General features: G+C 38.9%; 1 protein-coding gene across 2 annotated transcripts in view; it reads left to right on the top strand.

The window, feature by feature from the left end:
• slc22a31 (solute carrier family 22 member 31) overlaps positions 1–23,203 on the top strand; it is a 60,491-nt gene extending 37,288 nt beyond the window's left edge. For both annotated transcript variants that reach the window (XM_043706778.1, XM_043706779.1), the window contains 3 exons: positions 958–1,172; positions 15,923–16,034; positions 19,884–23,203. In XM_043706778.1, the coding sequence (XP_043562713.1) occupies positions 958–1,172; positions 15,923–16,034; positions 19,884–20,289 (733 nt within the window). In that variant the 3' untranslated portion in view covers positions 20,290–23,203. The remainder of the gene's footprint in view (positions 1–957; positions 1,173–15,922; positions 16,035–19,883) is intronic.
• Positions 23,204–23,778: the final 575 nt, after the last annotated feature.

Genomic DNA, 23,778 nt, shown 5'->3' with positions numbered 1-23,778 from the left:
ATGGACTGAACTGAAGACAGTGAAAAGTTGAATGATTTACGTGGGTCTGGGCTAATAGGGAGGTCACTGTCCAGGAAGCTCTCTTTTTGATGTAGTGTGTTGGCCATTCAACCAGTGTACATCTTCACCAAGTAAGTGCGCATGCTTTGACTAAGGTAGACAACGGGGTTCCAGAGGATGCAGTTCAGCCACCTCAACCAATTTCGGTGTGGGTGCTTCCAGAATACTCCTGACAGAATAGATTTATTGGACTATAATCTGGTGTTGTGTGATTTTTAATATTGACACCATATTCTTTTCATCTGCTTTTTGGAAAAATACATAATCTGAATAATCGAATTTGACCAAATTAATCTTCAAGTCTTTTTTCAATAAATCAGATGGGGAATTCAGAAATACCTTTACTCATATCGAGGTTAGAATAGACAATTTACTATAGGAAGGAGTAGTTAAAGTGAATATCAAGGTGAAGTTAAATAAATACATAAAGGAGAAGAGAAAGGAAGGATGTGCGAGTGAGATTAGATAGCAAGAATGAAAAGAAGCTTGAATGAACAATAAACAGCGGTATAAATCCGTTGGGGTAGATAAACCCAATTTCTGTACTGAGACATCTAATGCTGTATGATATTTAATTCTTACAGCAAGTTTTACAGGTGTTATTCTATAGATGTTGATGACTCTTTTTAGTGATTTTCCTAAAATAAATTCTGCTGAACAATAAAAGATACTTTTGCTCAAGAAGTATAAGACCTAATCTCATGGTTTTTATTTCTTGCACTTTCATACTTGCGCTGAGATTTAAAGTCGACAGGTTTTATCAAAATAAAAATTCTTATTTCTATCTTACCACAAAACCTATTGCATCTCTTTTCCCTCCTCAAAACATAGATCTTTGTTCATATTTGACATTTCAATAACTGTCTAGAAGGGATAACCTTATTCATTTTATCTCAGGTTCATTGGCAGTGGAATTCAGCATTGCTTTTCCCAAACCCTCACTGGCTATAGCTCCAATTTCTACTTGAGCTATTTCGTCGCTGTCACTGCTGAAGGCGTGGCCCTCCTTTTTCTATACTTTACCGTGAACAGGTTTGGCCGTCGTGGCATTCTGCTACTGTCAACAATCATCACAGGCATGTCATCGCTGTTGTTGCTTGCTCTCTCACAGTGTAAGTATAAGTGGTCGCTACAATCTTTTAGCACAGGGAATTGAAAAGTGCAATTTTTTGTTTGTGGTGCCCCTCTTTCCATTACGGTATATAAAAAGAATTTCACTAGAAGCTATAATAAATACAAAATTGCCTCTACTGTATTACAGGAAGTCCTAGGTTACAAACGAGTTTTTTCCGCTGTTCGTAAGCCAAATTTGTGTAAAAGTCAGAACAGGTATGGGCTAATTAGTCTGCCCGTTCTTTAGGGTGAAATATTGTATGTAACTCTGATTATTAAAAATAATTTTTAAAAATGAGAAGCTGGAGGTCGGTTCATATTTATTTGACATTCGTAAGTCGGATGTTCATAAACCTGGGAACGTCCTGTATTTAGATGACATGTAGCTGAGGGATCAGCTCCAAATTTATTTAGAAGTGAAATGCCCTGTATTTTGACTTGCCTTTTAAAGAAAAAAGGGATGGTGATGAGTCTGAGTTCATCATAGTTGGAAAGGATTAAAATCAGTTGCTAAATTCAAATTGAAATGGAAAAAATTAGAGCCGCCTAGTTCAGTTCTACATGGGATTTCTTAATAGGACATGGTGCTGAATTCTTTGGTTGAGATTGTTACGAGTGATATGTAGCTGGTAACTAAATTGAGGAATGATTGAAGACCACACATTTCTAGTTAATGTAATGATAAAATCAAGCAAAGGTTGATAAGTACTCAATGTGAATAATCCTAAAATTTTGAACCACACATTTGAGAGGATTAAGTAAAAAGAAAATACTGAAGTTCATACCAAATCAGAGGGGAACATTATCTCCACTGGTTAGTCTTGCCTAGCATGAAGGAAAATAGTGCTTTTTGGAGGCCATTAACTCTGCCCCAGGAAATCACTTCAGAGAGTTCCCCATGCTCAGTCATTTTCAACTGTTTTGTCATCAATCTTTCCTCTAACAAGGTCAGAAGTGCTAATGTTAACTGATTAAAATGTTCACCATTTCCAGATCCATCAGATCATAGAGCAGTTAATGATTCCTTGCAGCAAGAACTGAACAGCATTCTGGCTTGGGCTCATGAATGCCACCTAGTGCCCAGTGGTGACCATTCACTAATAGGAGAGTCTAACCATCTTCCTTCGACATTCAGTAGCATAACAATTTCCAAATCCCTAACCAGCAAAACCTCAGTGGTTCATTACTGGCTGACTGGGATTTTTTTTTAAAAGTACTATAACAAAGCAGGTTTAAAGGCTTTTATTTTACATGCATGTTGTAGCCTGAAACTATGGATAGTAATGGCAGAGGCCCTGACTTATTTCCATCATGTGGCGAACTAACTCTCCTACTTTTGCCACCTGCTATTGCTCTGTCACTGTTTGTTGTATGTTATATATTAATTTTGTTTGCTGCGTGATGAACACACATTCCATGGCCATTGAGCTGGCTTAGAAGTTGAACCCAAAGCTTGATTCAGATGCTGCAATGCTATTCATTGTGCCAAAATATATCCCATCTACAAGCTAGAAGACAGGAATGCAATAGAATTTGTTGTACTGTCTGCATGAGTGCAGCAGAAGAAGCTCAAATCAGTTAAGTCAAAGCAGCTGCTTCATTTACTTAACCCTTATTTATCACATTAAGCACTTGCTTCCTCTGCCATTGGTACACTATGGTTGCAAAGCAAATGTACTGTGTAATGCACTGCAGCAACTCAGCAAAATTACATTAGTTGCACTTTCCAAAACTGATCTAGAACAGCTAATAAGTAGGTGCATAGGAATTATCATGTTCTTCAATTTTCTGTCAAACTTGCATGTCCTTCAGACTTGAAAATATTCTTGTTCTTTCATCTCCATAATCTCTGAACACTTCTGCTTGACTAAATTGCCGATATACCTGCACTACACAGACTAAAATTGTTCAAGGAAAGATTTATCATGTTGCCAGGAATAGAGAGTTTGAGATATAAAGATAGACTGAATTTTTTTCACTGGAGCGGAGTAGGTGGAGAGGTGATCTTATTGAGGATTATAAAATCATGAGGAGCATAGATGAGGTGAATGATAAGGTTCTTTTCTCTAGAGTGGGGAGTTCAAAACTAAGGGGCATATTTGTAAGATGAGAGGAGAATTTAGAAAATGAGACAACGTTTTTACAGTCATTTGTGGATGGAATGAACTGTCAGGAAAAGTGGTGAATGCAGGTACAGTTACAATGTTTAAAGGACATTTGGCTAAGTACATGAATAGAAACACTTAAGAGGGATAGGGGCCAAGTGCAGGCAGGTGGAACAATTTTAGTTTGGGAACATGGCCTGGACTGGTTGGAGTGAAGGATCTGTTACCATGCTGGATGACTGAGTTTATAAGAAGATAGTTTAGTGCCACTGAGGACAATTACGGATGTGTGACAAATTATCATTCTATTTCATAATCCTGTAAGTGAATAAAAATAACTGCTGAGTTGCTAAAACTCAAGAAATGAACTGAGAATTTGATCACTTATGACATTTATATAATTTTCCTAGTTAATAACTTGGTTGATTCTGAAGCGCTTTTGCTCTTTTTCAACTCATGCTACTCAAAAGATGGAAGGTGAGTTTTTTATAGTGTACATGAATTAAACACTAATTCAGGTGCTAATGTGAAGTTCAATTCATTGAAGCCAGGAAAATATTTTAATTAATACGTTAATATTTTGAACATGTCATTTTCAGCAATGTTGACTTTGTGTTTGTTTTGTACCTGTAAAGCAGCAGACATCCCTAGTATCATGGGTGCCAGTCTTCATCCAATTTGATTTACTCCGTGTGATATCAAGAGATGATTGGAAGCATGGGATACTGTAAAGACTATGAGCCCTGGCAATGTTCCAGTATTAATATTGAAGGCACATGATCCAGAACCTGTCTAACCTCTGGCCAAGTTGTTGTAGTTGTACTGAAACACTGATACCTATCTGAGAATGTGGAAAATTGCTGTACGTAAAAGACAGGATATATCCAACCCAGTCAGTTATCACGCCATCTATCCACTCTTGATAACTAGTAAAATGATGGAACATGTTATCAACAGTGCTATAAAGCAGCGCTTAATTTTTAATAACTTGTTCAGTGTAGCTCAGTTTGATTTTGCCATGATCGCTATGCTCCTTACAGCTCATTACAGCCTTGGTCTGAACATGGACCAACAAGCTGAATTTTGAGTTGAATGAAATGAGCGTGACTGTCCTGGACAGTATGGCTGCATTTGACGTCGTGTGGCATCAAGGAGCCCCATCAAAATTAGAATCCAAGGACAAACTCTCCTAGTTAAAGTCATACCTGGCACAAAAGAAGATTAATTGTGATTGCTAGAGGTCATTCATCTCTGCTCCAGGGCAATTCTGCAGGAGTTCCCCAAGAGAGTGTCCTTGGCCTAATCATTTTCAGTTGATTCATCAATATCCAACTCTCCATCTTAAGGTCAGAGCGGGGATGTTCACTGATGATTTGCATAAAGTTTAGTACCATTTGTGAATCAAATGTAGCAAGACATTTGACTATATCTGGGCTTGGGCTAACAAGTGATAAATAACATTTGCGCCACATAAAAGCCAAGCAACAACCATCTCAAGCAGGAGTAAATCCAACCATCAGCCCTTGACATTCAATGGCATTACCACTACTAAGTTCCCACTATCAACATCCTAATGTTACTATTGACCAAAAACTGAACTGGACTAGCCATCTAGGTTCTGTGGTTAGAAGAACAAGTCTGAGATCAGGAAACCTGCAGCACGTAACTCCTCAAATCTGTCTATCATCTAACTGGCACAAGTCAGGAGTGACATGCAATACTCCCTACTTGGTAAATGCAGCTTCAACAACACTGAAGAGGTTTGACATCATCTAGGGCAAAGCAGCCTGCATTGCCACCATATCAACATTCATTCATTCCCCTCACCATTAACACTCAGTAAGAACAGTGTGTATGATCCACAAAATGTAATATAGAAATTCTCCAAGGGTCTTTAGACAGCATCTTCCAAACCTCACCCCACATAGAAGGGCAAGGGCAGCAAATACATGGGAATGCCACCATTTGTAAGTCCCTCCAAGCCACTCTCCATGTTGAATTTTTAAAAAATTGTCGTTCCTTCAGTGTAGCTGGTTCAAAATTCTGGCGTTCTTGTGAACTGCATAACTAGGGAGATAACGTAAGTTTTAAACTAAATACTGAGGGAAAGGGGCCTGGGAATTTCGGAAGTTGTGGTAAATCAAAGAGTGAACAGTAAGCAACAGAGAAGGGAATTATTATGGTAAGTGATAAAGAGACAGTGACTGGAAGGGACAGAGAATCAGATAAGACTAGAGGTTACAAAAATAATAAGGACTATTTGAATTCATATAGTATTCAAATCAAAACAGATAAGCTCCTTCTACAAATTGAGATAAGTACAATCTAGTGACCATAATTGAAAAATGGATGCAGAATGATCTAGATTGGGACCTGAATATTGAAGGTATGTAATGTTTAGGAAGGACAAGGAGCTAAGAAAGGGTGGTGGATTGGCTCTTTTAACGAAAGATGATATAAGCACAATAGAGAGGAATGACCTAAATTCAGGAAACTAGGGTAAAGAAGTGGTTTGGGTAGAAATAAGGAGTGATAAAGGCTCGAGGTCACTTCTGGGGGTTCTGTACAGGCTCCCTAACAATAAGTAGATGACAGGACAAGTTATAAAGGAAAAATAATTAGAGCCTGTCAAAGGGCTACCGCAGTTTTCATGGGATTTTAACCTGCATATAGACTGGAAAAATCAGATGGGGAGAAAGTAGCCTAGATGAGGAATTCAATGAATGTTTTTTGGAACAATTTCTTAGGATTTGTTATGACAGGCTCGAATAGACCAGGTTTTGACCAATGAGATTGGGTTACTTACCCCATTCTGAAAACACCATTGGTAGCAGCAATCATATGATTGAACATTAATAGTTTTAAGGGAGAGAAGTGTTGTTAAAGGGACAGAACAGCCATTCATGGTTAACTAATACAGTCAAAGATATCATTAAACTCAAAAATATAGAAGTTTGTAAAGATAACTGGCAGTCCATAAGATTGGACAGAATACAAAGAGCAAAGGATTATTAAAAGATTAATAAGAAAGGAAAATTAGAAAGCAAGAGGAAAGTTAACCAAAAATATAAAAATAAGATCCATTTCTTCAGATATTTTAAAACGTTAACAAAAGTAAATGTTGATATTTATAGAAAATAAGTCTGGGAAATTAATAATGGAGGAAAAAGAGATGGCAGATGAATTGAACAGATTTTCTGTCACTCTTCACTAGAAAGGATGCAAGTAACCTCCCAGAAATGCTGTAAGGGAGGGAGAAAATTACAGTTGTCAAGTAATTGAGAGTAAATTGTGAAACTGCAAGCTAACAAGCCCTCAGGTTCTGAGGGATTTTATCATAGTGTCTTAAAAGAACTCACTGGTTAGCTAGTTGATTCTTTTGGCTTTAAGTTTCTAAAACTCACCTGGATTTGGGAAAAGTTCCTTTTAAATTGCAAAATAGCTAATGTAACTCCTTTTTAATGAAAAAGTGAGGAAAGTAGGAAACTGTTTACTAATTAGCTTAACATCATAGGGAGAATATTACAAGCTATTAAAGACTTTTACAAAAGAACGTTTGGATAGTTTAAGCAGAATTTCTCTTTAATTTCAATGGAAGAACAAAAAGAGTTCTGTTATTTACATGTTAACTTCATGGTAAGAGGAAAAGTTTTGACAAAAGCCTTTTAGCAATACTCAAGTTCTGAAATACCAAATTTATTTAAACAGTAAACAGGTTGAAAACAATTACATTGTCTTGGCCAATGAGGGTGACATAGCATCCTGGAAAGTGTGGGGAGCCAAAGGTCTAATGAGCATGAGGAACTCAAAGTAATTGCTACTAGTTTAAAAACAAAAATTACTAGAGAAATTTCCAGGAACTGAACATTTGTTTTGTCTAAGGGAAGGAAACTGCCATCTTTACCTGGTCTGGCCTCTGTGTCTCCAGAAGTACAATCATGTTGTTGACTCTTAATCGTTCACTTAGCAATTACGGGTGGGCAGTAAATGCTGTGTGGCAAGAAATCATATATGACTAGATGATTGAAGGTCTTTGAAGAAGTAACTTGTGCTGTAGATAAAGGGGAAACAGTAGATGTATTGTACTTGGATTTCCCGAAAGCGTTTTGATAATGTGCTACATCAGAGGTTACTGTGAGAAATAAATGCTTATGTTGGTCGGGGTAACATTATTGGAGTGGATAGGAGATTGGCTGGCCAATAGTAGGCTGAGTATAGGATTACATGTGTCTTTTTCAGGCTGGCAGAGCATCATGAGTGCTGTTTCACAGGCATTGATGATGAGGCTTTGATTCTTCACAATTTGTATAAATAACTTCAATGAAGGTAAAAAGGGTGTAGTCGCTAAATTTGCTGATGGCATCAAGACAAGTAGAAAAGGAGTTGTGAAGAATACATAAGGAGCTACAAAGTCTTAAAGATAGGTTATGTGAGTGGGGAAAGACCTGGCATATGGGGTACAATGTGACTAAGTGCAATTTTACATAATAAAAAAAAAGTCACATAATCTAAATGGTGAGTGGTTGCAGAGCTCTGAGATGCAGAAAGACCTGGGTGTCCTTGTGTATGAATCACAGAAGGTTAGTGTGCAAGAACAGAAAGAAATCTGGAAAGCTAATAAGATGTTATGTTTTATTGAGAAGGGAATTGAGTGCAAGAATAGGAAGATTATGCTTCAATTAATCAGGTATTGGTGTAATCACATACAGTACTGGTCGCTCTACTTACAGAAGATTGTTGGTATGTTGGAAGCAGTTCAAAAAAAAGTTTACTTGACTAATATCTGGAATGTGTTGCTGGAAAAGCGCAGCAGGTCAGGCAGCATCCAGGGAACAGGAGAATCGACGTTTCGGGCATAAGCCCTGATTCCTGAAGAAGGGCTTATGCCCGAAACGTCGATTCTCCTGTTCCCTGGATGCTGCCTGACCTGCTGCGCTTTTCCAGCAACACATTTTCAGCTCTGATCTCCAGCATCTGCAGACCTCACTTTCTCCCCTAATATCTGGAATGAGCAGAATGCCTCCCTGAGGTAAGGCTAGACAGGCTAGCCCTATATCCTCTGGAGTTTAGAAGAGTTGGAGGTGACTTAATTTAAAAAAAAACAAGATCCTGTTGGGCCGTCAACCAGTTGGATATCAAAAAGATGTTCCATTTGTTGGACAATCTAGAATTAGGGGTCATAGTTTAAAAATAATGGGTCACTTCTTTAATGTAGAGATGAGGAAAATAAGTTAGAGGGTCATAAGTCTTTGGAATTCCATTCCTCAAAAGGCAATAGATGCAGAATCTTTAAGTATTTTTAGGGCAAAGTTAAATCATATCATGATTACCATGAGGATGTATGATTATTGGGGATATGCAGGAAAGTAGAGTTTGAGTTAAAATCAAATCAACCATGATTTTATTGAATGGCAGATCAGGCTTGAAGGACCAAATGGCTTACTCTTGTTCCTTGTGCATTTGTGGAATGATTTTTAAATTGGAAATACTCAAGAAACCAGAATTAGAGGAGTGCTGATAGAGATATAGTGCTGGAGAAAGTTACAGAAATTGCAACTGGTGAGACCATGGAGAGACTTGAAAAGAAGGATGGCAATTTCTTTCAAATCAAGGCATTGCTAATGGAGTAAATTAAATTCTTATGTGCTGGACAGTGCAAAATATGAAGAATATAATAGAATTGAACATTTATCACTGAAACTGCTCCATTTCTCTTAAATTTTGGTGGAATAGAAAAAGCTAGATTCTGTAATTCACATGTGAACTCTGAAGTAAAAGGTGGTATTTTGACAGAGGCCTTTCAGCTCGACTCAAGTTCTGTACAACAATGTTTTTATTTAAATAGTAGACAGGTTGTAAGCAATTACATTGGCTTGACAAGTGAGAAACAAACGCATCCTGGAAACTATGGGGAACCAAAGATATAATGAGTGTGAGGAACTCAAAGTAATTGCTATTAGTAAAAAAAATTGTTGGAGATGTTTCCAGAAACTGAAGGCCTTCACACTGGAGCAATTGGGTTGCAAGCTGAATGGCAAGAACCGTGGAGCTCTGACCAAGTGCTAACTCAGGTATGGTCTTTAAACTATTGCAATTTTTAAAATATTGGGAACAGCCTTGAGATTGTTGTCTTGAAAGCCTTGGTGGAAATGAAGGTGCCTTTTACTTAACTCTGATTTACAGCTCCGCCACCTTCCCACTCTTCCCCTCTCATCACTATCTGAAGGTCTTTTTTCTTAAATACCCATCCTACATTGTCCAGTCTCCCACACTTGCCACTGTCATAATTCTCTCTTGTGTAATTTTCAAGCACTAAATGGCTTCACAATGGGAAAATGGTTAGGAAGCACTGGCATAGATTTCTAAGAGCCAACTGTAGAAATAGTGAATATTGATTGTGATCTTGCAGAGTTCCCTAGATTCTGGAAAAGTTCCCATTGATTGGAAGGTAACTGTAATCCTGCTGCACACAAAAGGAGGGGGGAGTGGGGGGAAGAAAACTTTGAATAAAATGCCAATTGGCCAAATGTCAGAGGTAGGGAAAATACAAAAAATATTTATTAAGGACATGGAGGGGGAAGGCACTAGGAAAACTTTTACGCAGGGAATTTACATTTATTGAAGCTTTGATTTTTCAGGATGTCCAACTTCTTTAAAAAAAAAGAGAAACTGCCTGCTTTACTTCATTTGAATTTTGAGAACGGATTCCATAAGATGTCACTTAGAAGCTGCTACTCAAGATTAGGGTGTATAGGATTGGGAGTAATATGTTAACTTTGATTGAACATTGGGTGTGAAAAGAAAATGGGAGTATTGGGAAAATAGGTCATTTTCAAAACGGTAGGATAGAATGATTTAAAATGTTACAAAGATCAATGCTTGGACCGAAGCTATTTACGATCTACATCAACTTGGAGGAAACTGTGACATATTACATTTATTGATAGTATCAAGAGGGTGGAAGAGTAAGCTGTGAGGAAAATCGACAGAGGCTACAAAGCTTATTGATTGGTTATGTGATTAAACAAGATGGTGGCAAATGAAGTAAGCCATGTGGAAATGTGAAATTATCCACTTTGGTAGGAAAATGAAAAAATAGAACACTTTAAAAGTTGGGAAATGACTAAATTTTGGGATTCAGAAGGTTTTGTGCATCCTTGTGCGTAAATTGCAAGTTACCATTCAGATGCAGCAAAGAATTAGGAAGGCAAATCATACGTTTGTTTCCAAAGGATTGGATCATAAGAATAAGGTAGAATATCTGGAGTATGATGTGCAGTATTGGTCTTTTACCTAATTAAAAATATACTGAATGGCACAAGAAAAGTTCACTTGATTCCTGGGTGAAAATGCTGTTCTTGAAGGAAAAAGCGAGTAAAATGAGCCTCTTTTCAGTTCAGAAGAATGAGAGAATTATCTCGTTGAAACACTCAAACTTCTTAGCATCGACCTTGCTAAACCTTCTGTCGGACTGTGGACAAGTGTAGTTTACAAGATTCCATGCAGAGACTGCATAAAACACTATATAGGACAAACACACAGAAAACTAATGACCCACATTCATAAAGATCAAACAGCCACTAAATCCTGCGACCAGCTATCCCTAGTATCTTTACACACAGGTGACGAGGGCTTAAAATTCAACTGGGACAACACAACAATAATAGGACAAGTCAAACAGAAGACCGCCAGAGAATTTATAGAAGCATGGCACTCATCCATGGGCTCCATCAACAAGCACATTGACCTAAACTCAATATACCGACCACTGAAACGAACAACCAGAATTGGCACCCTGAAACAATGGGAATGAAGCCACATAAGTTCCAACCAACATAGTACAACAGCACTTCACAGGAGACTCCACAGCACTAAGGATGTCACCCAGACAGCGGATAAAGTTTCTGCAATCCAAATTCCCAACTCAGCGAACATTCCCACAACAACTGCAACTGTGTCTCTCCATGCTGGTGGATCTAATGATTGATAGTCTTAGGATAAAGATTAGCCACTTAGAATAATTGACATGAGAAATGCATTTGATTGTGAACCTATTGAGAGTCATCAAATCTAGATGCATGTGGGCACTAAGTTATTGATTAGATTAGATTCCCTACAGTGGAAACAGGCCCTTCAGCCCAACAAGTCCACACCAACCCTCTGAAAAGCAACCCACCTAGACCCATCTCCCCCCGACTACTGCACCTAACACCACGGGCAATTCAGCACGGCCAATTCACCTGACCTGCACATCTTTGGATTGTAGGAGGAAACCGAAGCACCCGGAGGAAACCCACACAGACTCTGAGAGCATGTGCAAACTCCATACAGACAGTCACCCAGAGCTGGTATCGAACCTGGAACCCTGGTGCAGTGAGGCTGCAGTGCTAACCATTGAGCCACTGTGCTGCCCTTAGCGAGTTTTAAGATTTGAAGCTCAGGTTGAGATTCTGGATAGGTTTGCTCGTTGAGCTAGAATGTTCATTTTCAGACATTTCATTACTATACTACATTTCCTATGGTGATGTCATTTCCTGTTCTTTTTCAGGGGATGGTAACTGGGGTCCAAGTCAATGTGTTGATTGATGGAGTTCTGGTTGAAATGTCATGCTTCTAGGAATTCTTGTGCACATCTCTGTTTGGCTTGTCCTAGAATGGATGTGTTGTCCAAGTTGAAGCAGTGTCCTTTCTCATCTGTATGTAAGGATACTAGTGAGAATGGCTCATGTCTTTTTGTGGCTAGTTGACGTTCATGTATCCTGGTGGCTAGTTTCCTGCCTGTTTGTGCAATGCAATGTTTGTTACAGTTCTTGTAAGGTATTTTGTAATTGACCTTAGTTTTGCTTGTTGTCTGCGTAGGGTCATTAAAGTTCGTTAACTCTTGTTTAAGTGTGTTGGAGGGTTTGTGGGTAACCATGATGCCAAGAGATCTTTTCAGTCTTTTTCAAACAATCGTTTCCGATTTGATGTAGGGGTGAGTGGCTAGGGTTTCTGGACATGTTTTGTCTGCTTGTTTAGGTTTGTTGCTGAGAAATCGACGGACTGTGTTCATTGGGTATCCATTCTTTTTGAATTCACAGTATAGATGGTGTTCCTCCACTCTGCATAGTTTCTCTGTGCTGCAGTATGTGGTGGCTTGTTGGGATGATTGCTTGTGTAGTTCACTATTTGGTCCGTATGTGTTGTTTTCCTGTAGGTGCTGGTTTGAAGTTCCCCATTGGCTAATCGCTCTATTGTGACATCTAGGAATAACAGTTTGTTTTTGTTTTCCTCCTCTTCAGTGATTTTTAAGCCAGTATGAGTATTATTGATGGTCTTGAAAGTTTCCTCTAATTTGTTTCATTTAGTGATGACAAAGGTATCATCCACGTAGCAGACCCAAAGTTAGGGTAGGATGGTTGGCAGAGTTGTTCGTTCGAGTCTCTGCATTACTGCCTCTGTTAAGAACCTTGGTATCTGAGATCCCATGGGTGTTCTGTTGGTTTGTCTGTAGTTTTGTTATTGAAGGTGCAGTGGGTGGTAAGGCATAAGTCCACTAGCTTGACGACATTGTCCTTGCTGATGAAGTTGGTATTTGGTGCATGTGACTTTGGTTCTTCTAATAATGTAGTCAGTGTTTCCTTGGCCAGGTTGATGTTAATGGATGTGAACAGGGCTGTTACGTCAAATGAGACCATTATTTCATCCTCTTCTATCTTGGTGTGTTTGGTTTTCAGGGATTCTTGGATGGAGCGGCGTGAATCTTCTTCTAAGTGTTTTAGTGTTTGGTGTAGCTCCTTGGCCAGTCTGTAAGTTGGTGTTCCAGGTAGCGAGACTATGGGTCTGAGGGGGGCTCCTGGTTTGTGAATTTTGGATTATCTGTAGAAGCGTGGTATGTTGGATCCAATTAATTTCATTTTTTGGAAGTCTGTCTCATTTATTTCTCCAGATTTCTGAAGCTTATTTTGAGTAGGGCTGTAATTCGGTTCTCTAGTTGTGGGGTTGGGTCTATTGTTACTTGTTGGTACGTGTTGGTATCTGCAAGTAGTGCATTCGCTTTCTCAATGTAGTCTCTTTGATTTAAAATGACTGTCAAGCGTCCTTTGTCTGCAGGTAGGAAAACAATGTTTTTATCTTTTTTAAGTCTTTCTCGAGCTTTCCTTGTGTATTGAGTGTGTTTCTTTCATTTTTCCTGCTTGATGTTGGTGCGACTGTCTGTCTGATGGTTTGCTGGGTTTCATAGGCATAGAACATTACAGCGCAGTACAGGCCCTTCAGCCCTCGATGTTGCGCCGACCTGTCATACCAATCTGAAGCCCATCTAACCTACACTATTCCATGTACGTCCATATGCTTGTCCAATGATGACTTAAATGTACTTTAAGTTGGTGAATCTACTACCGTTACAGGCAAAGCATTTCATACCCTTACTACTCTGAGTAAAGAAACTACCTCTGACATCTGTCCTGTATCTATCATCCCTCAATTTAAAGCAATGCCCCCTCGTGCTCGCCATCACCATTCTTGGAAAAAGGCTCTCCCTGTCCACCCTATCTAACCCTCTGATTATCTTATATGTCCCTATTAAGTCACCTCTCAACCTTCTTCTCTCCAACAAAAACAGCCTCAAGTCCATCAGCCTTTCCTCGTAAGACCTTCCCTCCATACCAGGCAACATCCTAGTAAATCTCCTCTGCACCCTTTTCCAAAGCTTCCACATCCTCCTTATAATGCGGTGACCAGAACTGTACACAATACTCCAAGTGTGGCCACACCAGAGTTTTGTACAGCTGTAACATAGCCTCATGGTTCCGGAACTCGATCCCTCTATTAATAAAAGCTAAAACACTGTATGCCTTCTTAACAACCCTGTCAACCTAGGTGGCAACTTTCAAGGATCTGTGCACCTGGACACCGAGATCTCTCTGCTCATCTACACTACCAAGAATCTTACCATGTGCCCAGTACTTTGCATTCCGGTTACTCCAACCAAGGTGAATCACCTCACACTTGTCCGCATGAAACTCCATTTGCCACCTCTCAGCCCAGCTCTGCAGCTTATCTATGTCTCTCTGAAACCTACAACATCCTTCATCACTATCCACAACTCCACTGACTTTAGTGTCATCTGCAAATTTACTAACCCACCCTTCTACACCCTCATCCAGGTCATTTGTAAAATGAACGAACAACAGTGGACCCAACACCAACCCCTGCGGTACACCACTGGTAACTGGACTCCAGCAGGAACTTTTCCCATCAATCACCACCCTCTGTCTTCTTTCAGCAAGCCAATTACTGATCCAAACTGCTATATCTCCTACAATCCCATTCCTCCGCATTTTGTACAATAGCCTACTATGGGAAACCTTATCGAACGCTCTGCTGAAATCCATATACACCACATCAACCGGCTTACTCTCATCTACCTGTTTGGTCACCTTCTCAAAGAACTCAATAAGGCTTGTAAGGCACGACCTACCCTTCACAAAGCCATGCTGACTATCCCTAATCAAATTATTATTTTCTAGATGATGATAAATCTTATCTTTTTTAACCTTTTCCAACACTTTACCAACAACTGAAGCAAGGCTCACTGGTCTATAATTACCAGGATTGGCTCTACTTCCCTTCTTGAACAGGGGAACCACATTTGCTATCCTCCAGACTTCTGGCACTATTCCTGTAGACAATGGCGATTTAAAGATCAATGCCAAAGGCTCGGCAATCTCCTCCCTGGCTTCCCAGAGGATCCTAGGATAAATCCCATCCGGCCCAGGGGACTTATCTAATTTCACACTATGCAGGATTTCTAATACCTCTCCTTGTGAACCTCAATCCCACCTAGTCTAGTAGCCTGTATCTCAGTATTCTCCTTGACAACATTGTCACTTTCTAGAGTGAATACTGTCGCAAAATATTCATTTGGTGCTTCCCCTATCTCCTCTGACTCCACACACAACTTCCCACTACTATCGTTGATTGGCCCTAATCTTATTCTTGTCATTCTTTTATTCCTTCAATACCTCTAGAAAGCCTTAGGGTTTACCCTGATCCTATCTGCCAACAACTTCTCATGTCTCCTCCTGGCTCTTCTGAGCTCTCTCTTTAGGTCTTTCCTGGCTACCTTGCAACCCTCAAGCGCCCGAACTGAGCCTGTGAGTTGGTTGTATTTCAGTATTGTTTCTAATCCTGCTAAATTCTGCTAATCCTGCTAAGTCCTGGAAGTTCTAATTTAATCCTTTTACTAAAACAGCTTTCTTTAGTGTCTGTTAAGTGTCAGTCAGATAAGTTTTTTTTTTAATCCATGCTTCTGTGTTGTCTGTGTTGTTATTTTGAATATATTATGGAATGCACATGATCAATTTTTGGACTTTCAGGAAATTGAGGGATATGGAGATTAGGTTGGAAAATGAACTTATGTAAAATTTCACCAATGATCTTAATGAATGACAGATTGAGAGACTTAAGTCTACTTCTGCTATTTTGTTTAGTGTGCTTATGGATGTCTATTAACAGCCTCTACGACAAGTGCGCTTGTGCCAAATCTGGCTCAAGTATAAATAATGGGACATACTAAGAGAGTCTCCAATTATTTGTGGAAGTGATTTGAGCTTTTGGTCTTTGGTATTACAGTGCCAACAGTGTTTATTTTTTTCTTGCAGACCTGCATCAAATTCTTCAACTGGCTCTTTCCGTCCTGGGTCTGTTCTCAGCTTATGTTGTTGTTACACTGAGTAATTTTTTTGCCAGTGAGGTTATTCCAACCGTAATTAGGTGAGTGCTGCGATTATGGTATTCATATGAATATAATTTTCTGAATTTTTTTTGGCGTCACTAAAAATTATGCCTGCGTTTAATTAGCGGCAAATTAGGACTCCTGCATTATAGTGATATATTCTAATACTAAAAATGCACTGAAGTAACAATGAAAAAGTAAAACTCCAAGTGTTAAATTTTTTCAAAATTGATTTGTCTGAAAAGCTGAATATCATTTGTAACACTAGATTTGATTTTTGAGGATGGCATTAAAAACGCGGTGAATGTTTTGATTCTTAACTTGCATGGCCTGTATCTTTCTCCGCCTCCACCTCCCTGGTCATCCTCCTCCTTTTTCCCTGTCCCCATGTCCACATATGGCTGGAAAAATTGCAGACTTTGGTTTTTTTAATTCAGTTGTGGGATGTGGGCATTGCTGGTTGCCCAGCATTTATTGCCCATCTTTAGTTGCCCTTGAGGTGATGGTGAGCTGATGCCTTGAACCTCTGCAGTCAACCTGCTGTAGGTTGACCTGCAATACCATTAGAGGGGAAATTCCAGGATTTTGACCCAGTGACAATGAAGGAGCGGCAATGTATTTCCAAGTGAGGATAGTGAGATGCTTGGAGGGGAACTTGAAGATGGTGGTGTTTCATGTATCTGCTGTCCTTATCCTTCTAGATGGAAGTGGTTATAAGTTTGGAAGGTATTATCAACAGATCTTTGGTAAGTTTATGCAGTGAATCTTGTTAATAGTACCCACTGCTGCTACTGAGCATTGACGGTGGAGAGAGTGGATGTTTGTGGATGTTGTGCAAGTCAAGCGGACTGCATTTTCCTGGATGATATCAAGCTTCTTGCATGTTGTCGGACCTGCACCCAGCCAGACAAATGGAAGTATTCCATTACACCCCTGATTTGTGCCTTGTAGATGATGAACAGGCTTTTGGGTGTCAGGAGGTGAGTATTTCTAACCTCTGAACTCTGGTGAGTGTTTGAGCAGAAACTTGCATTGATGCATGCACTTGGATTCAGTAGCTGAGGTCTAATGCATATCATTCTTAGTAGACTATTTAAATCACAGGAGAGGTCATTTCATTTTAAAAATAATAAACAGCAAACTGCAAAATCATTTCTTCCCTACTGTCTGCTTACTGGAAAATATCAGTCCTTCATTTGGTACATTCCCATAAACCATATCTCCAAGTAAAAATTCACCAGGATAATATATAATTACATTAAGGACAAAAAGGTAACTTGGGAAAGAATAAGACCCCCGGCTGCCTTGCTGATCTTTGTGTGGTATTGAAAAGATGGGGGAGATACTAAATGCTTTACTGTGGAGAAGGACATGAAAGATTACAAAATGTGGGGAAATAGATGTTGACATCTTGAAAAATGTCCATATTATAGAGGAGGAAGTGCTGGATGTCTTAAAATGCATAAAAGTGGATAAATCCCCACGACCTGACTAGATGTACCCTAGAACGCTGTGAGATGCTATGGAAATGATTGCTGGACCCCTTTGCTGAGATATTTGTATCATGGATAGTCACAAGTGAGGTGTCGGAAGGGTTGGAGGTTGGCTAACGTGATGCCACTATTTAAGAAAGGTGATAAGGAGAAGCCCAGGGAACTATAGACCGATGAGTCTGACATCGGTGGTGGGGAAGTTGTTGGAGGGAACCTTGAGGCAGAGGATTTACATGTATTTGGGAAAGCAAGGACTGATTAGGATGGTCAACATGGCTTTGTATGTGGGAAGTCATGTCTTTCTAACATGATTAAGATTTTTAAAGAAGTAACATAGAGAATTGATGAGGGCAGAGCAGTAGACGTGATCTATATGGACTTAAGTAAGGCATTCGACAAGGTTCCTCATGGTTCACTGCTTAGCAAGGTTAGATCACATGGAATAGAGGGGGAGCTAGCTATGTGGATACAGAACTGACTCAAAGGTAGAAGACTGAGGGTGGTGGAGGGTTGTTTTTCAGACTGAGAGGCCTGTGACCAGCAGTGTGCCAGAAGGATCGATGCTGGGTCCACTGCTATTTATATACATGATTTGAATGTGAATATAGGAAGTATAGTTAGTAAGTTTGCAGATGACACTAAAGTTGGAGGTGTAATGGACAGTGAAGAAGGCTACCCATACTACAATGGGATCTTGTTCAGATGGGCCAGTGGGCTGAGGAGTGGCAGATGGAGTTTAATTTTAGATTAAATGTGAGGTGCTGCATTTTGGAAAGGCAAATCAGGACAGGACTTGTACACTTAATGGTAAGGTCCTGGGAGTGTTACTGAAAATAGAGACCTTGGAGTGCAGGTTCATAGTTTCTTGAAAGTGGATTCGCAGGTAGTGAAGGTGCTTAGTATGCTTGCCTTTATTAGTCAGAGCAATGAGTATAGGAGTTGGAAGGTCATGTTATGGCTATACAAGACATTAGTTAGGCCACTTTTGGAATACTACAAACAATTCTTGTTTCCCTCATGTAGGAAGGATGTTGTGAAACTTGAAAGGGTTCAGAAAAGATTTACAAGGATGTTGCTAGGGTTGGTGGTTGAATAGGCTGGGGTTTTCCCTGGAGTGTCAGAGGGTGAGGGGTGACTTTATAGAGGTTTGTAAAATCATGAGGGGCAAGGATAAGGTCTTTTCTCTGGGGTGGGGGGATTCCAGAACTAGAGGGCATTGATCCCTTTTAATTTTTTCCCCTGTCACCCTAAACCTAAGGGGCAACTTTTTCACACAAAGGTGGTGTATGTATGGAATGAGCTGCCAGAGGAAGTGGTGGAGGCTGGTACAATGACAACATTTATAATGCATTTGGGTGGGTAAATGAATTGGAAGCGTTTAGAGGGATATGGGCCAAGTGCTGGTAAATGAGACTGGATTAGTTTAGGATATCTGGTCTGAAGGGTCTGTTTTCATGCTGTTATACCTCTATGACTGGAACTATATCCATGTAGATTTTTAACTTTTTAAAGGTACTTGGTTTCAGTAGCATTAACTCTAATTTATTACTGTGTGGAAACTTCTTTCACCCTGAGGGTACAAGTGTGAGAGATTTGTGTGCAATTTCTATATCTGAAAGGCTGTACATTTGGACAAAGTGTTGTTATCTCCAATATAAAATTACGTATTAGATTTTTGTTTGGGATAGGGTACTATATTTTTGACCTAGTGATTGTATAATAATCTTTTTCAGTGAACATAACTACCAGCTAGATGATTAAATGCTCAGTGGAAGACCACCAACATTGCCTCTAATATCTTCTGCACACAAAAATGTTTCTCCATTTAAGTTACTAAAAGTGCAAGGTGATAATGGCGCAGTAAGGAAATGGGAATGAATAGGGCACCTAATAGGCTATCTTCATAACAGTAAGATAGAGGATTGGAAAATAAACATGGGAAGAATTAAGAAGGGGGTAAATTTACAACTGTATTTTGATGTAAAATCAAGTAAAGAAACATAAGAGATAAGGAGAAATTTTTCTTGAAATTCTTAATGCCAGAGAGGCTAATTAACTCACTTATTAGTTATCAACACTTATTATGTATACATTTATAGGGTGACTTTATTGGGCAATTTCTTTTAAGAAACGGTGGGCAAATCAAGAGCAGTATGTCTTTTTCATGAAGTTAGCATTGGATCAGAGAAATTCAAGTAGCAACTTCTGGGTATTCATACTTAACCACAAACTACCACCACTTGAAATTGCTAAATAGTTTGCCCACAAGTAACTGCATTTGCCCTGCAATTTTTCTGGCCAATTATGAATTGTCATTTAGTACTTTTTTATAATTAGCCTTATAAATTTTTCAGAAGAACTTAAAATACTTATTTTCACAAAATGTTTTCACAGAGGTGCAGGCTTAGGTCTTGTTATGGCAACAAGCTGCATTGGAAAAGCAACATCTCCGATAATGGATCTCCATAATAAACATGGCTTCTTTCTCCTGCATGTTGTGTTTGCCTCTTTTGCTGTCCTCTCAGTGCTGTGCATCATGTTGCTTCCAGAAAGCAAGCGGAAGCCACTCCCAGAGTCTTTAAAAGATGGTGAAAATCAGAGACGCCCTCCAATGTGTTTATCACGAAACAAGGATAGAGCTCCTCTGCTTCGTTCATATCAACATAGGTGTTATAATCCAGAAAACTATTCCAAGCTTGTAACTGCAACCAAGAAAATACTGGTCCATAATGTCCATTTTGAATCACAAGATCTTGTAAATGAAAGTGTGATTGATGAGATCAGAGATTCAATGTCTTAGCCAATCCTTCATGATGGATATAAAATTGTTTGCATATCCTCTACTATTGCATATTTTGCACTACTGAATATGCCCATTTAAGTATTAGAACTTTTTGTATTTTCTAAGTACTAATTTGAGTTGTATTTCTCAGCTACAAACATTGACTGAACTCTGAGGAAGGCAAATTCTCCATTACTTCATTTTTCTAAGGACTTTATTTCTATCACTTCAGATTTGAAAGAAATTTGTTGAATATACTTTTAGCATGTGTACAGCTTCAGTGAGATAAATTAGGCTTGTCTTGTATGTATGTTGTCTTACAAATAATATGTACAGTGTTGATTATTACACATAGCCCAATGACTCAAATTATAATTAAACCTTTTTGAATTAACTCAGCATGAAATATTTCTGTAGTATCCATTCTCTTCATTACCATATAAATAACTTCGTCTGGGCTGAAACTATGTTTTGAATTTATTCTGATTCACGGAGGTTAAATTCCTTGCTCTCATTTTTCTATATTAGAATTTATTGATCAAACCCTTGTATGGATGGTGTTACTCAATCTGGGTAATTGATGTTTGCTAACAAAGACCAATAGAGCAGTAAACTTTGAGGATTAACATTCATTGTTAATTATGACATATGTTTGCTGTTATCCAATCTAAAGTTTACATTTTGTAAGACAATCTAGCAGAAAGCTTGAGGCAAAGTCAGAGGATTTGATTTTTTTTTCTCTCTTTATAAGGTGGGATTTGGTGACTATTGAACCACAGACAACAAGTATACTTCGAAGTTTAGTTCTAAATCAGTTGCCAAATCCCTAATGCTTTTTCTTTTTTTTTAATACAAGAAACTTTGACTTTTTTAAACCAAGCATTTAAGAAATAATTCCTTGGACTTTAACCCTATTATTCTCAAAATTGTGACATGGTGATCATTTGTGTACGATTCTATCCACACTTTCATTCAAATTTGGAAGTTAATAAGGAGAGAAGTGATTTGATTATTTAAATTTGAACAGAGGTAGTAGCTAAATTAAGTTCTCTTAAATCTGTTCATGGAATGTGAGCATTGCTGCCAAGGCAAGCCTTTATAGTCCTTGTGAAGGTGGTGATATTTATAAGTCACCATCTGACAGAGCTGGTATCCTGACAGGGGTAGTATGGTAGCTCAGTGGTTAGCTCTGCTGCCTCAAACCACCAGTGACCTGGGTTCAATTCCAGTCTCTGGCACCTGTCTCTTTGTGGAGTTTGCACTTTTTCCCCGTGGCTCTGTGGGTTTCTGCTCCGGTTTCCTCCCATAGTCTGAAGATGTGCAAATTTGGTGGATTGGCCATACTAAATTACACATAGTGTTCAGGGATGCATAGATTAGGTGCGTTAGCCATAGGAACTACAGGGTTAGGGGAAAAGGTAGGGGGATGGGTCTGAGTAGGATACACGTTGGAGGTTTGGTGTGGATTTGTTGGGCTAAATGGCCTGTTTTTACACTCTGGGGCTTCTAAATATTCTAGTTTCAAACCTGGGGCTGATTTTTCCAACCGAAACAATGTGAATCACATGATGTTTGCTGTGGCAAAGGCAATATTGGCCTACAAAATTAGTTCCAGTCCAGATTTGGGGTAGGTAAATGCTGAGGCAGGCTAGTTAATAGGCCAGCCGTAGTTCCGTAGAATTTGTTCCAAGTTATTTAAAGTTGTTGGGTTGTTTGCCTATTTACCTTGTATGTGAAATCAATGACCAGTTTAATAACACATTTTCTAATCACTCTGTTCAGAGATGTTATTACACTCCTCTGGAACAGCTGGGACTTGAACCTGGGACCTCCTGCTCAAAGATAGTGACACTACCAATGTGCCACATGAGTCAGCTGTCTAATAACACTAATGAACCCTAAAATGATGATATGAAGAAAAATTACCCATTTTGAAAATATGCTATTTTTTCTGCCAACCCTATAAAAATGTTAATTAGATGTGCCTAAACAAGCTTTCCACTACTTCACAAGTTGTCTTGTTCAAATAAAGATATGATTGCTAAAACAGAACAAAGAACAAATTATTAGATCCTGATAAAAGATGACCTTTTAATGGCCAACTTGGCAAGCTCGTGAGCTCTGCTGACTTGCCTCTATGCGCTGGATGGCCAAAGATCAGGAGCATGGGGCTGTGCAACTAAAAACACAACAAAAGATATTTCAAATGATTAAAAAGGTTTTGCAATTGCCCAGAACTAATATATGTGGTCCACAAACTCCACAACGTCACGAAGTGAACAGCTGGGTTGGGAGTCCATGAACCACCACAATGTGTGACGACATGGCACTGCTGCATGAAATACCCCACCCCACCATGATCCTGTTGGAAATTGGGAAAGTGGGTGGTAAGAAAGCATGCCACGCTATGTCCAGGCAGTGGATCAAGGAGTAGAAGTGCCTTCATAAATTATCAATAATGTGTACTGAGTGCTCCAAATTTCTACAAACCATTCAAGATAACAATTACTGGTATATTATTGCAAGAGGGTGATTAAGCTATCACAGTCAATTATTTTGGAAACAATTATATAATTGTCAGAGAAAGTACTCCACAAATGGAATAGAAGTATTAAACCTTGTTTCAACGCTTCAATGTTTTGAAATAAACATTTTCAGAAAATACAATATATGTAAATTATTTTGACTGGTCTTTTTTGGAAAAAAATTACATCAAGCATCTCTGTTTGCTTCACTAGAGTCTATTGCTGTAATCATTTACTTTAAAAATTGTTCCCTTTCAGGAAGGAATAATATAATTGTGAACATTTTTTCTAGAGTTTGATTTAAGTATCATATTGCTGCATAAAGAACATGTAAAAATTTAAATGCTGTCATCCTTTGATCAAGTTACTGAGAATGTCAGAAGTTGGACATTTTGAATTTTAATTAAAATATGATGCATTGATGTTATGGTTCATGGAGGTTCTTTTTCTTTTGAGATGGGATGTGTGATGGCTCACTTGCTTATGTTTTTGGTTGGGTGATGGGCCCTTTAAAATTTTCCTCTTGTTGGTGTGATGTGAGCAAGAGAGAGAATGAAGGGAAAGTACACAGAAAATGAATATATCTGAATCTAAATGCCAAGAAAAATGTTTTCAATTTCCCCTTAAGCTTCATATGGCTACTTCAGAATCTCAACTCTGAGTGGTAATCATTTTATTTCCATAAATTTGCATCCCACTAACAAACACATTTGATTTAAGCCACTTCCAATTCTCCTCTTTGAGAAACTATACAACATTATTCCCAACACGTAAAAGAACAGGTACTTGACAGCAGCAGTTTGCTGATTTGCCTGTCCTGACCATCATCCAAATGTTTTTGACACAATGTCCGTGTATGCTGCATGGACAGCACCATCCTCAACCATCCTCCAAACAAATCAGTCTCAACAAACTACCAGCCTTACCACTGACCATGGTTGCTTTTGGTTCAACTCATATACCACTACAGCCCTTCTAAATT

This window comes from Chiloscyllium plagiosum, chromosome 17 (assembly GCF_004010195.1).
Source record: "Chiloscyllium plagiosum isolate BGI_BamShark_2017 chromosome 17, ASM401019v2, whole genome shotgun sequence".
In the NCBI taxonomy this organism is placed as follows: Eukaryota; Metazoa; Chordata; class Chondrichthyes; order Orectolobiformes; family Hemiscylliidae; genus Chiloscyllium; species Chiloscyllium plagiosum.
This window is presented reverse-complemented; position numbering and strand designations above follow the sequence as displayed.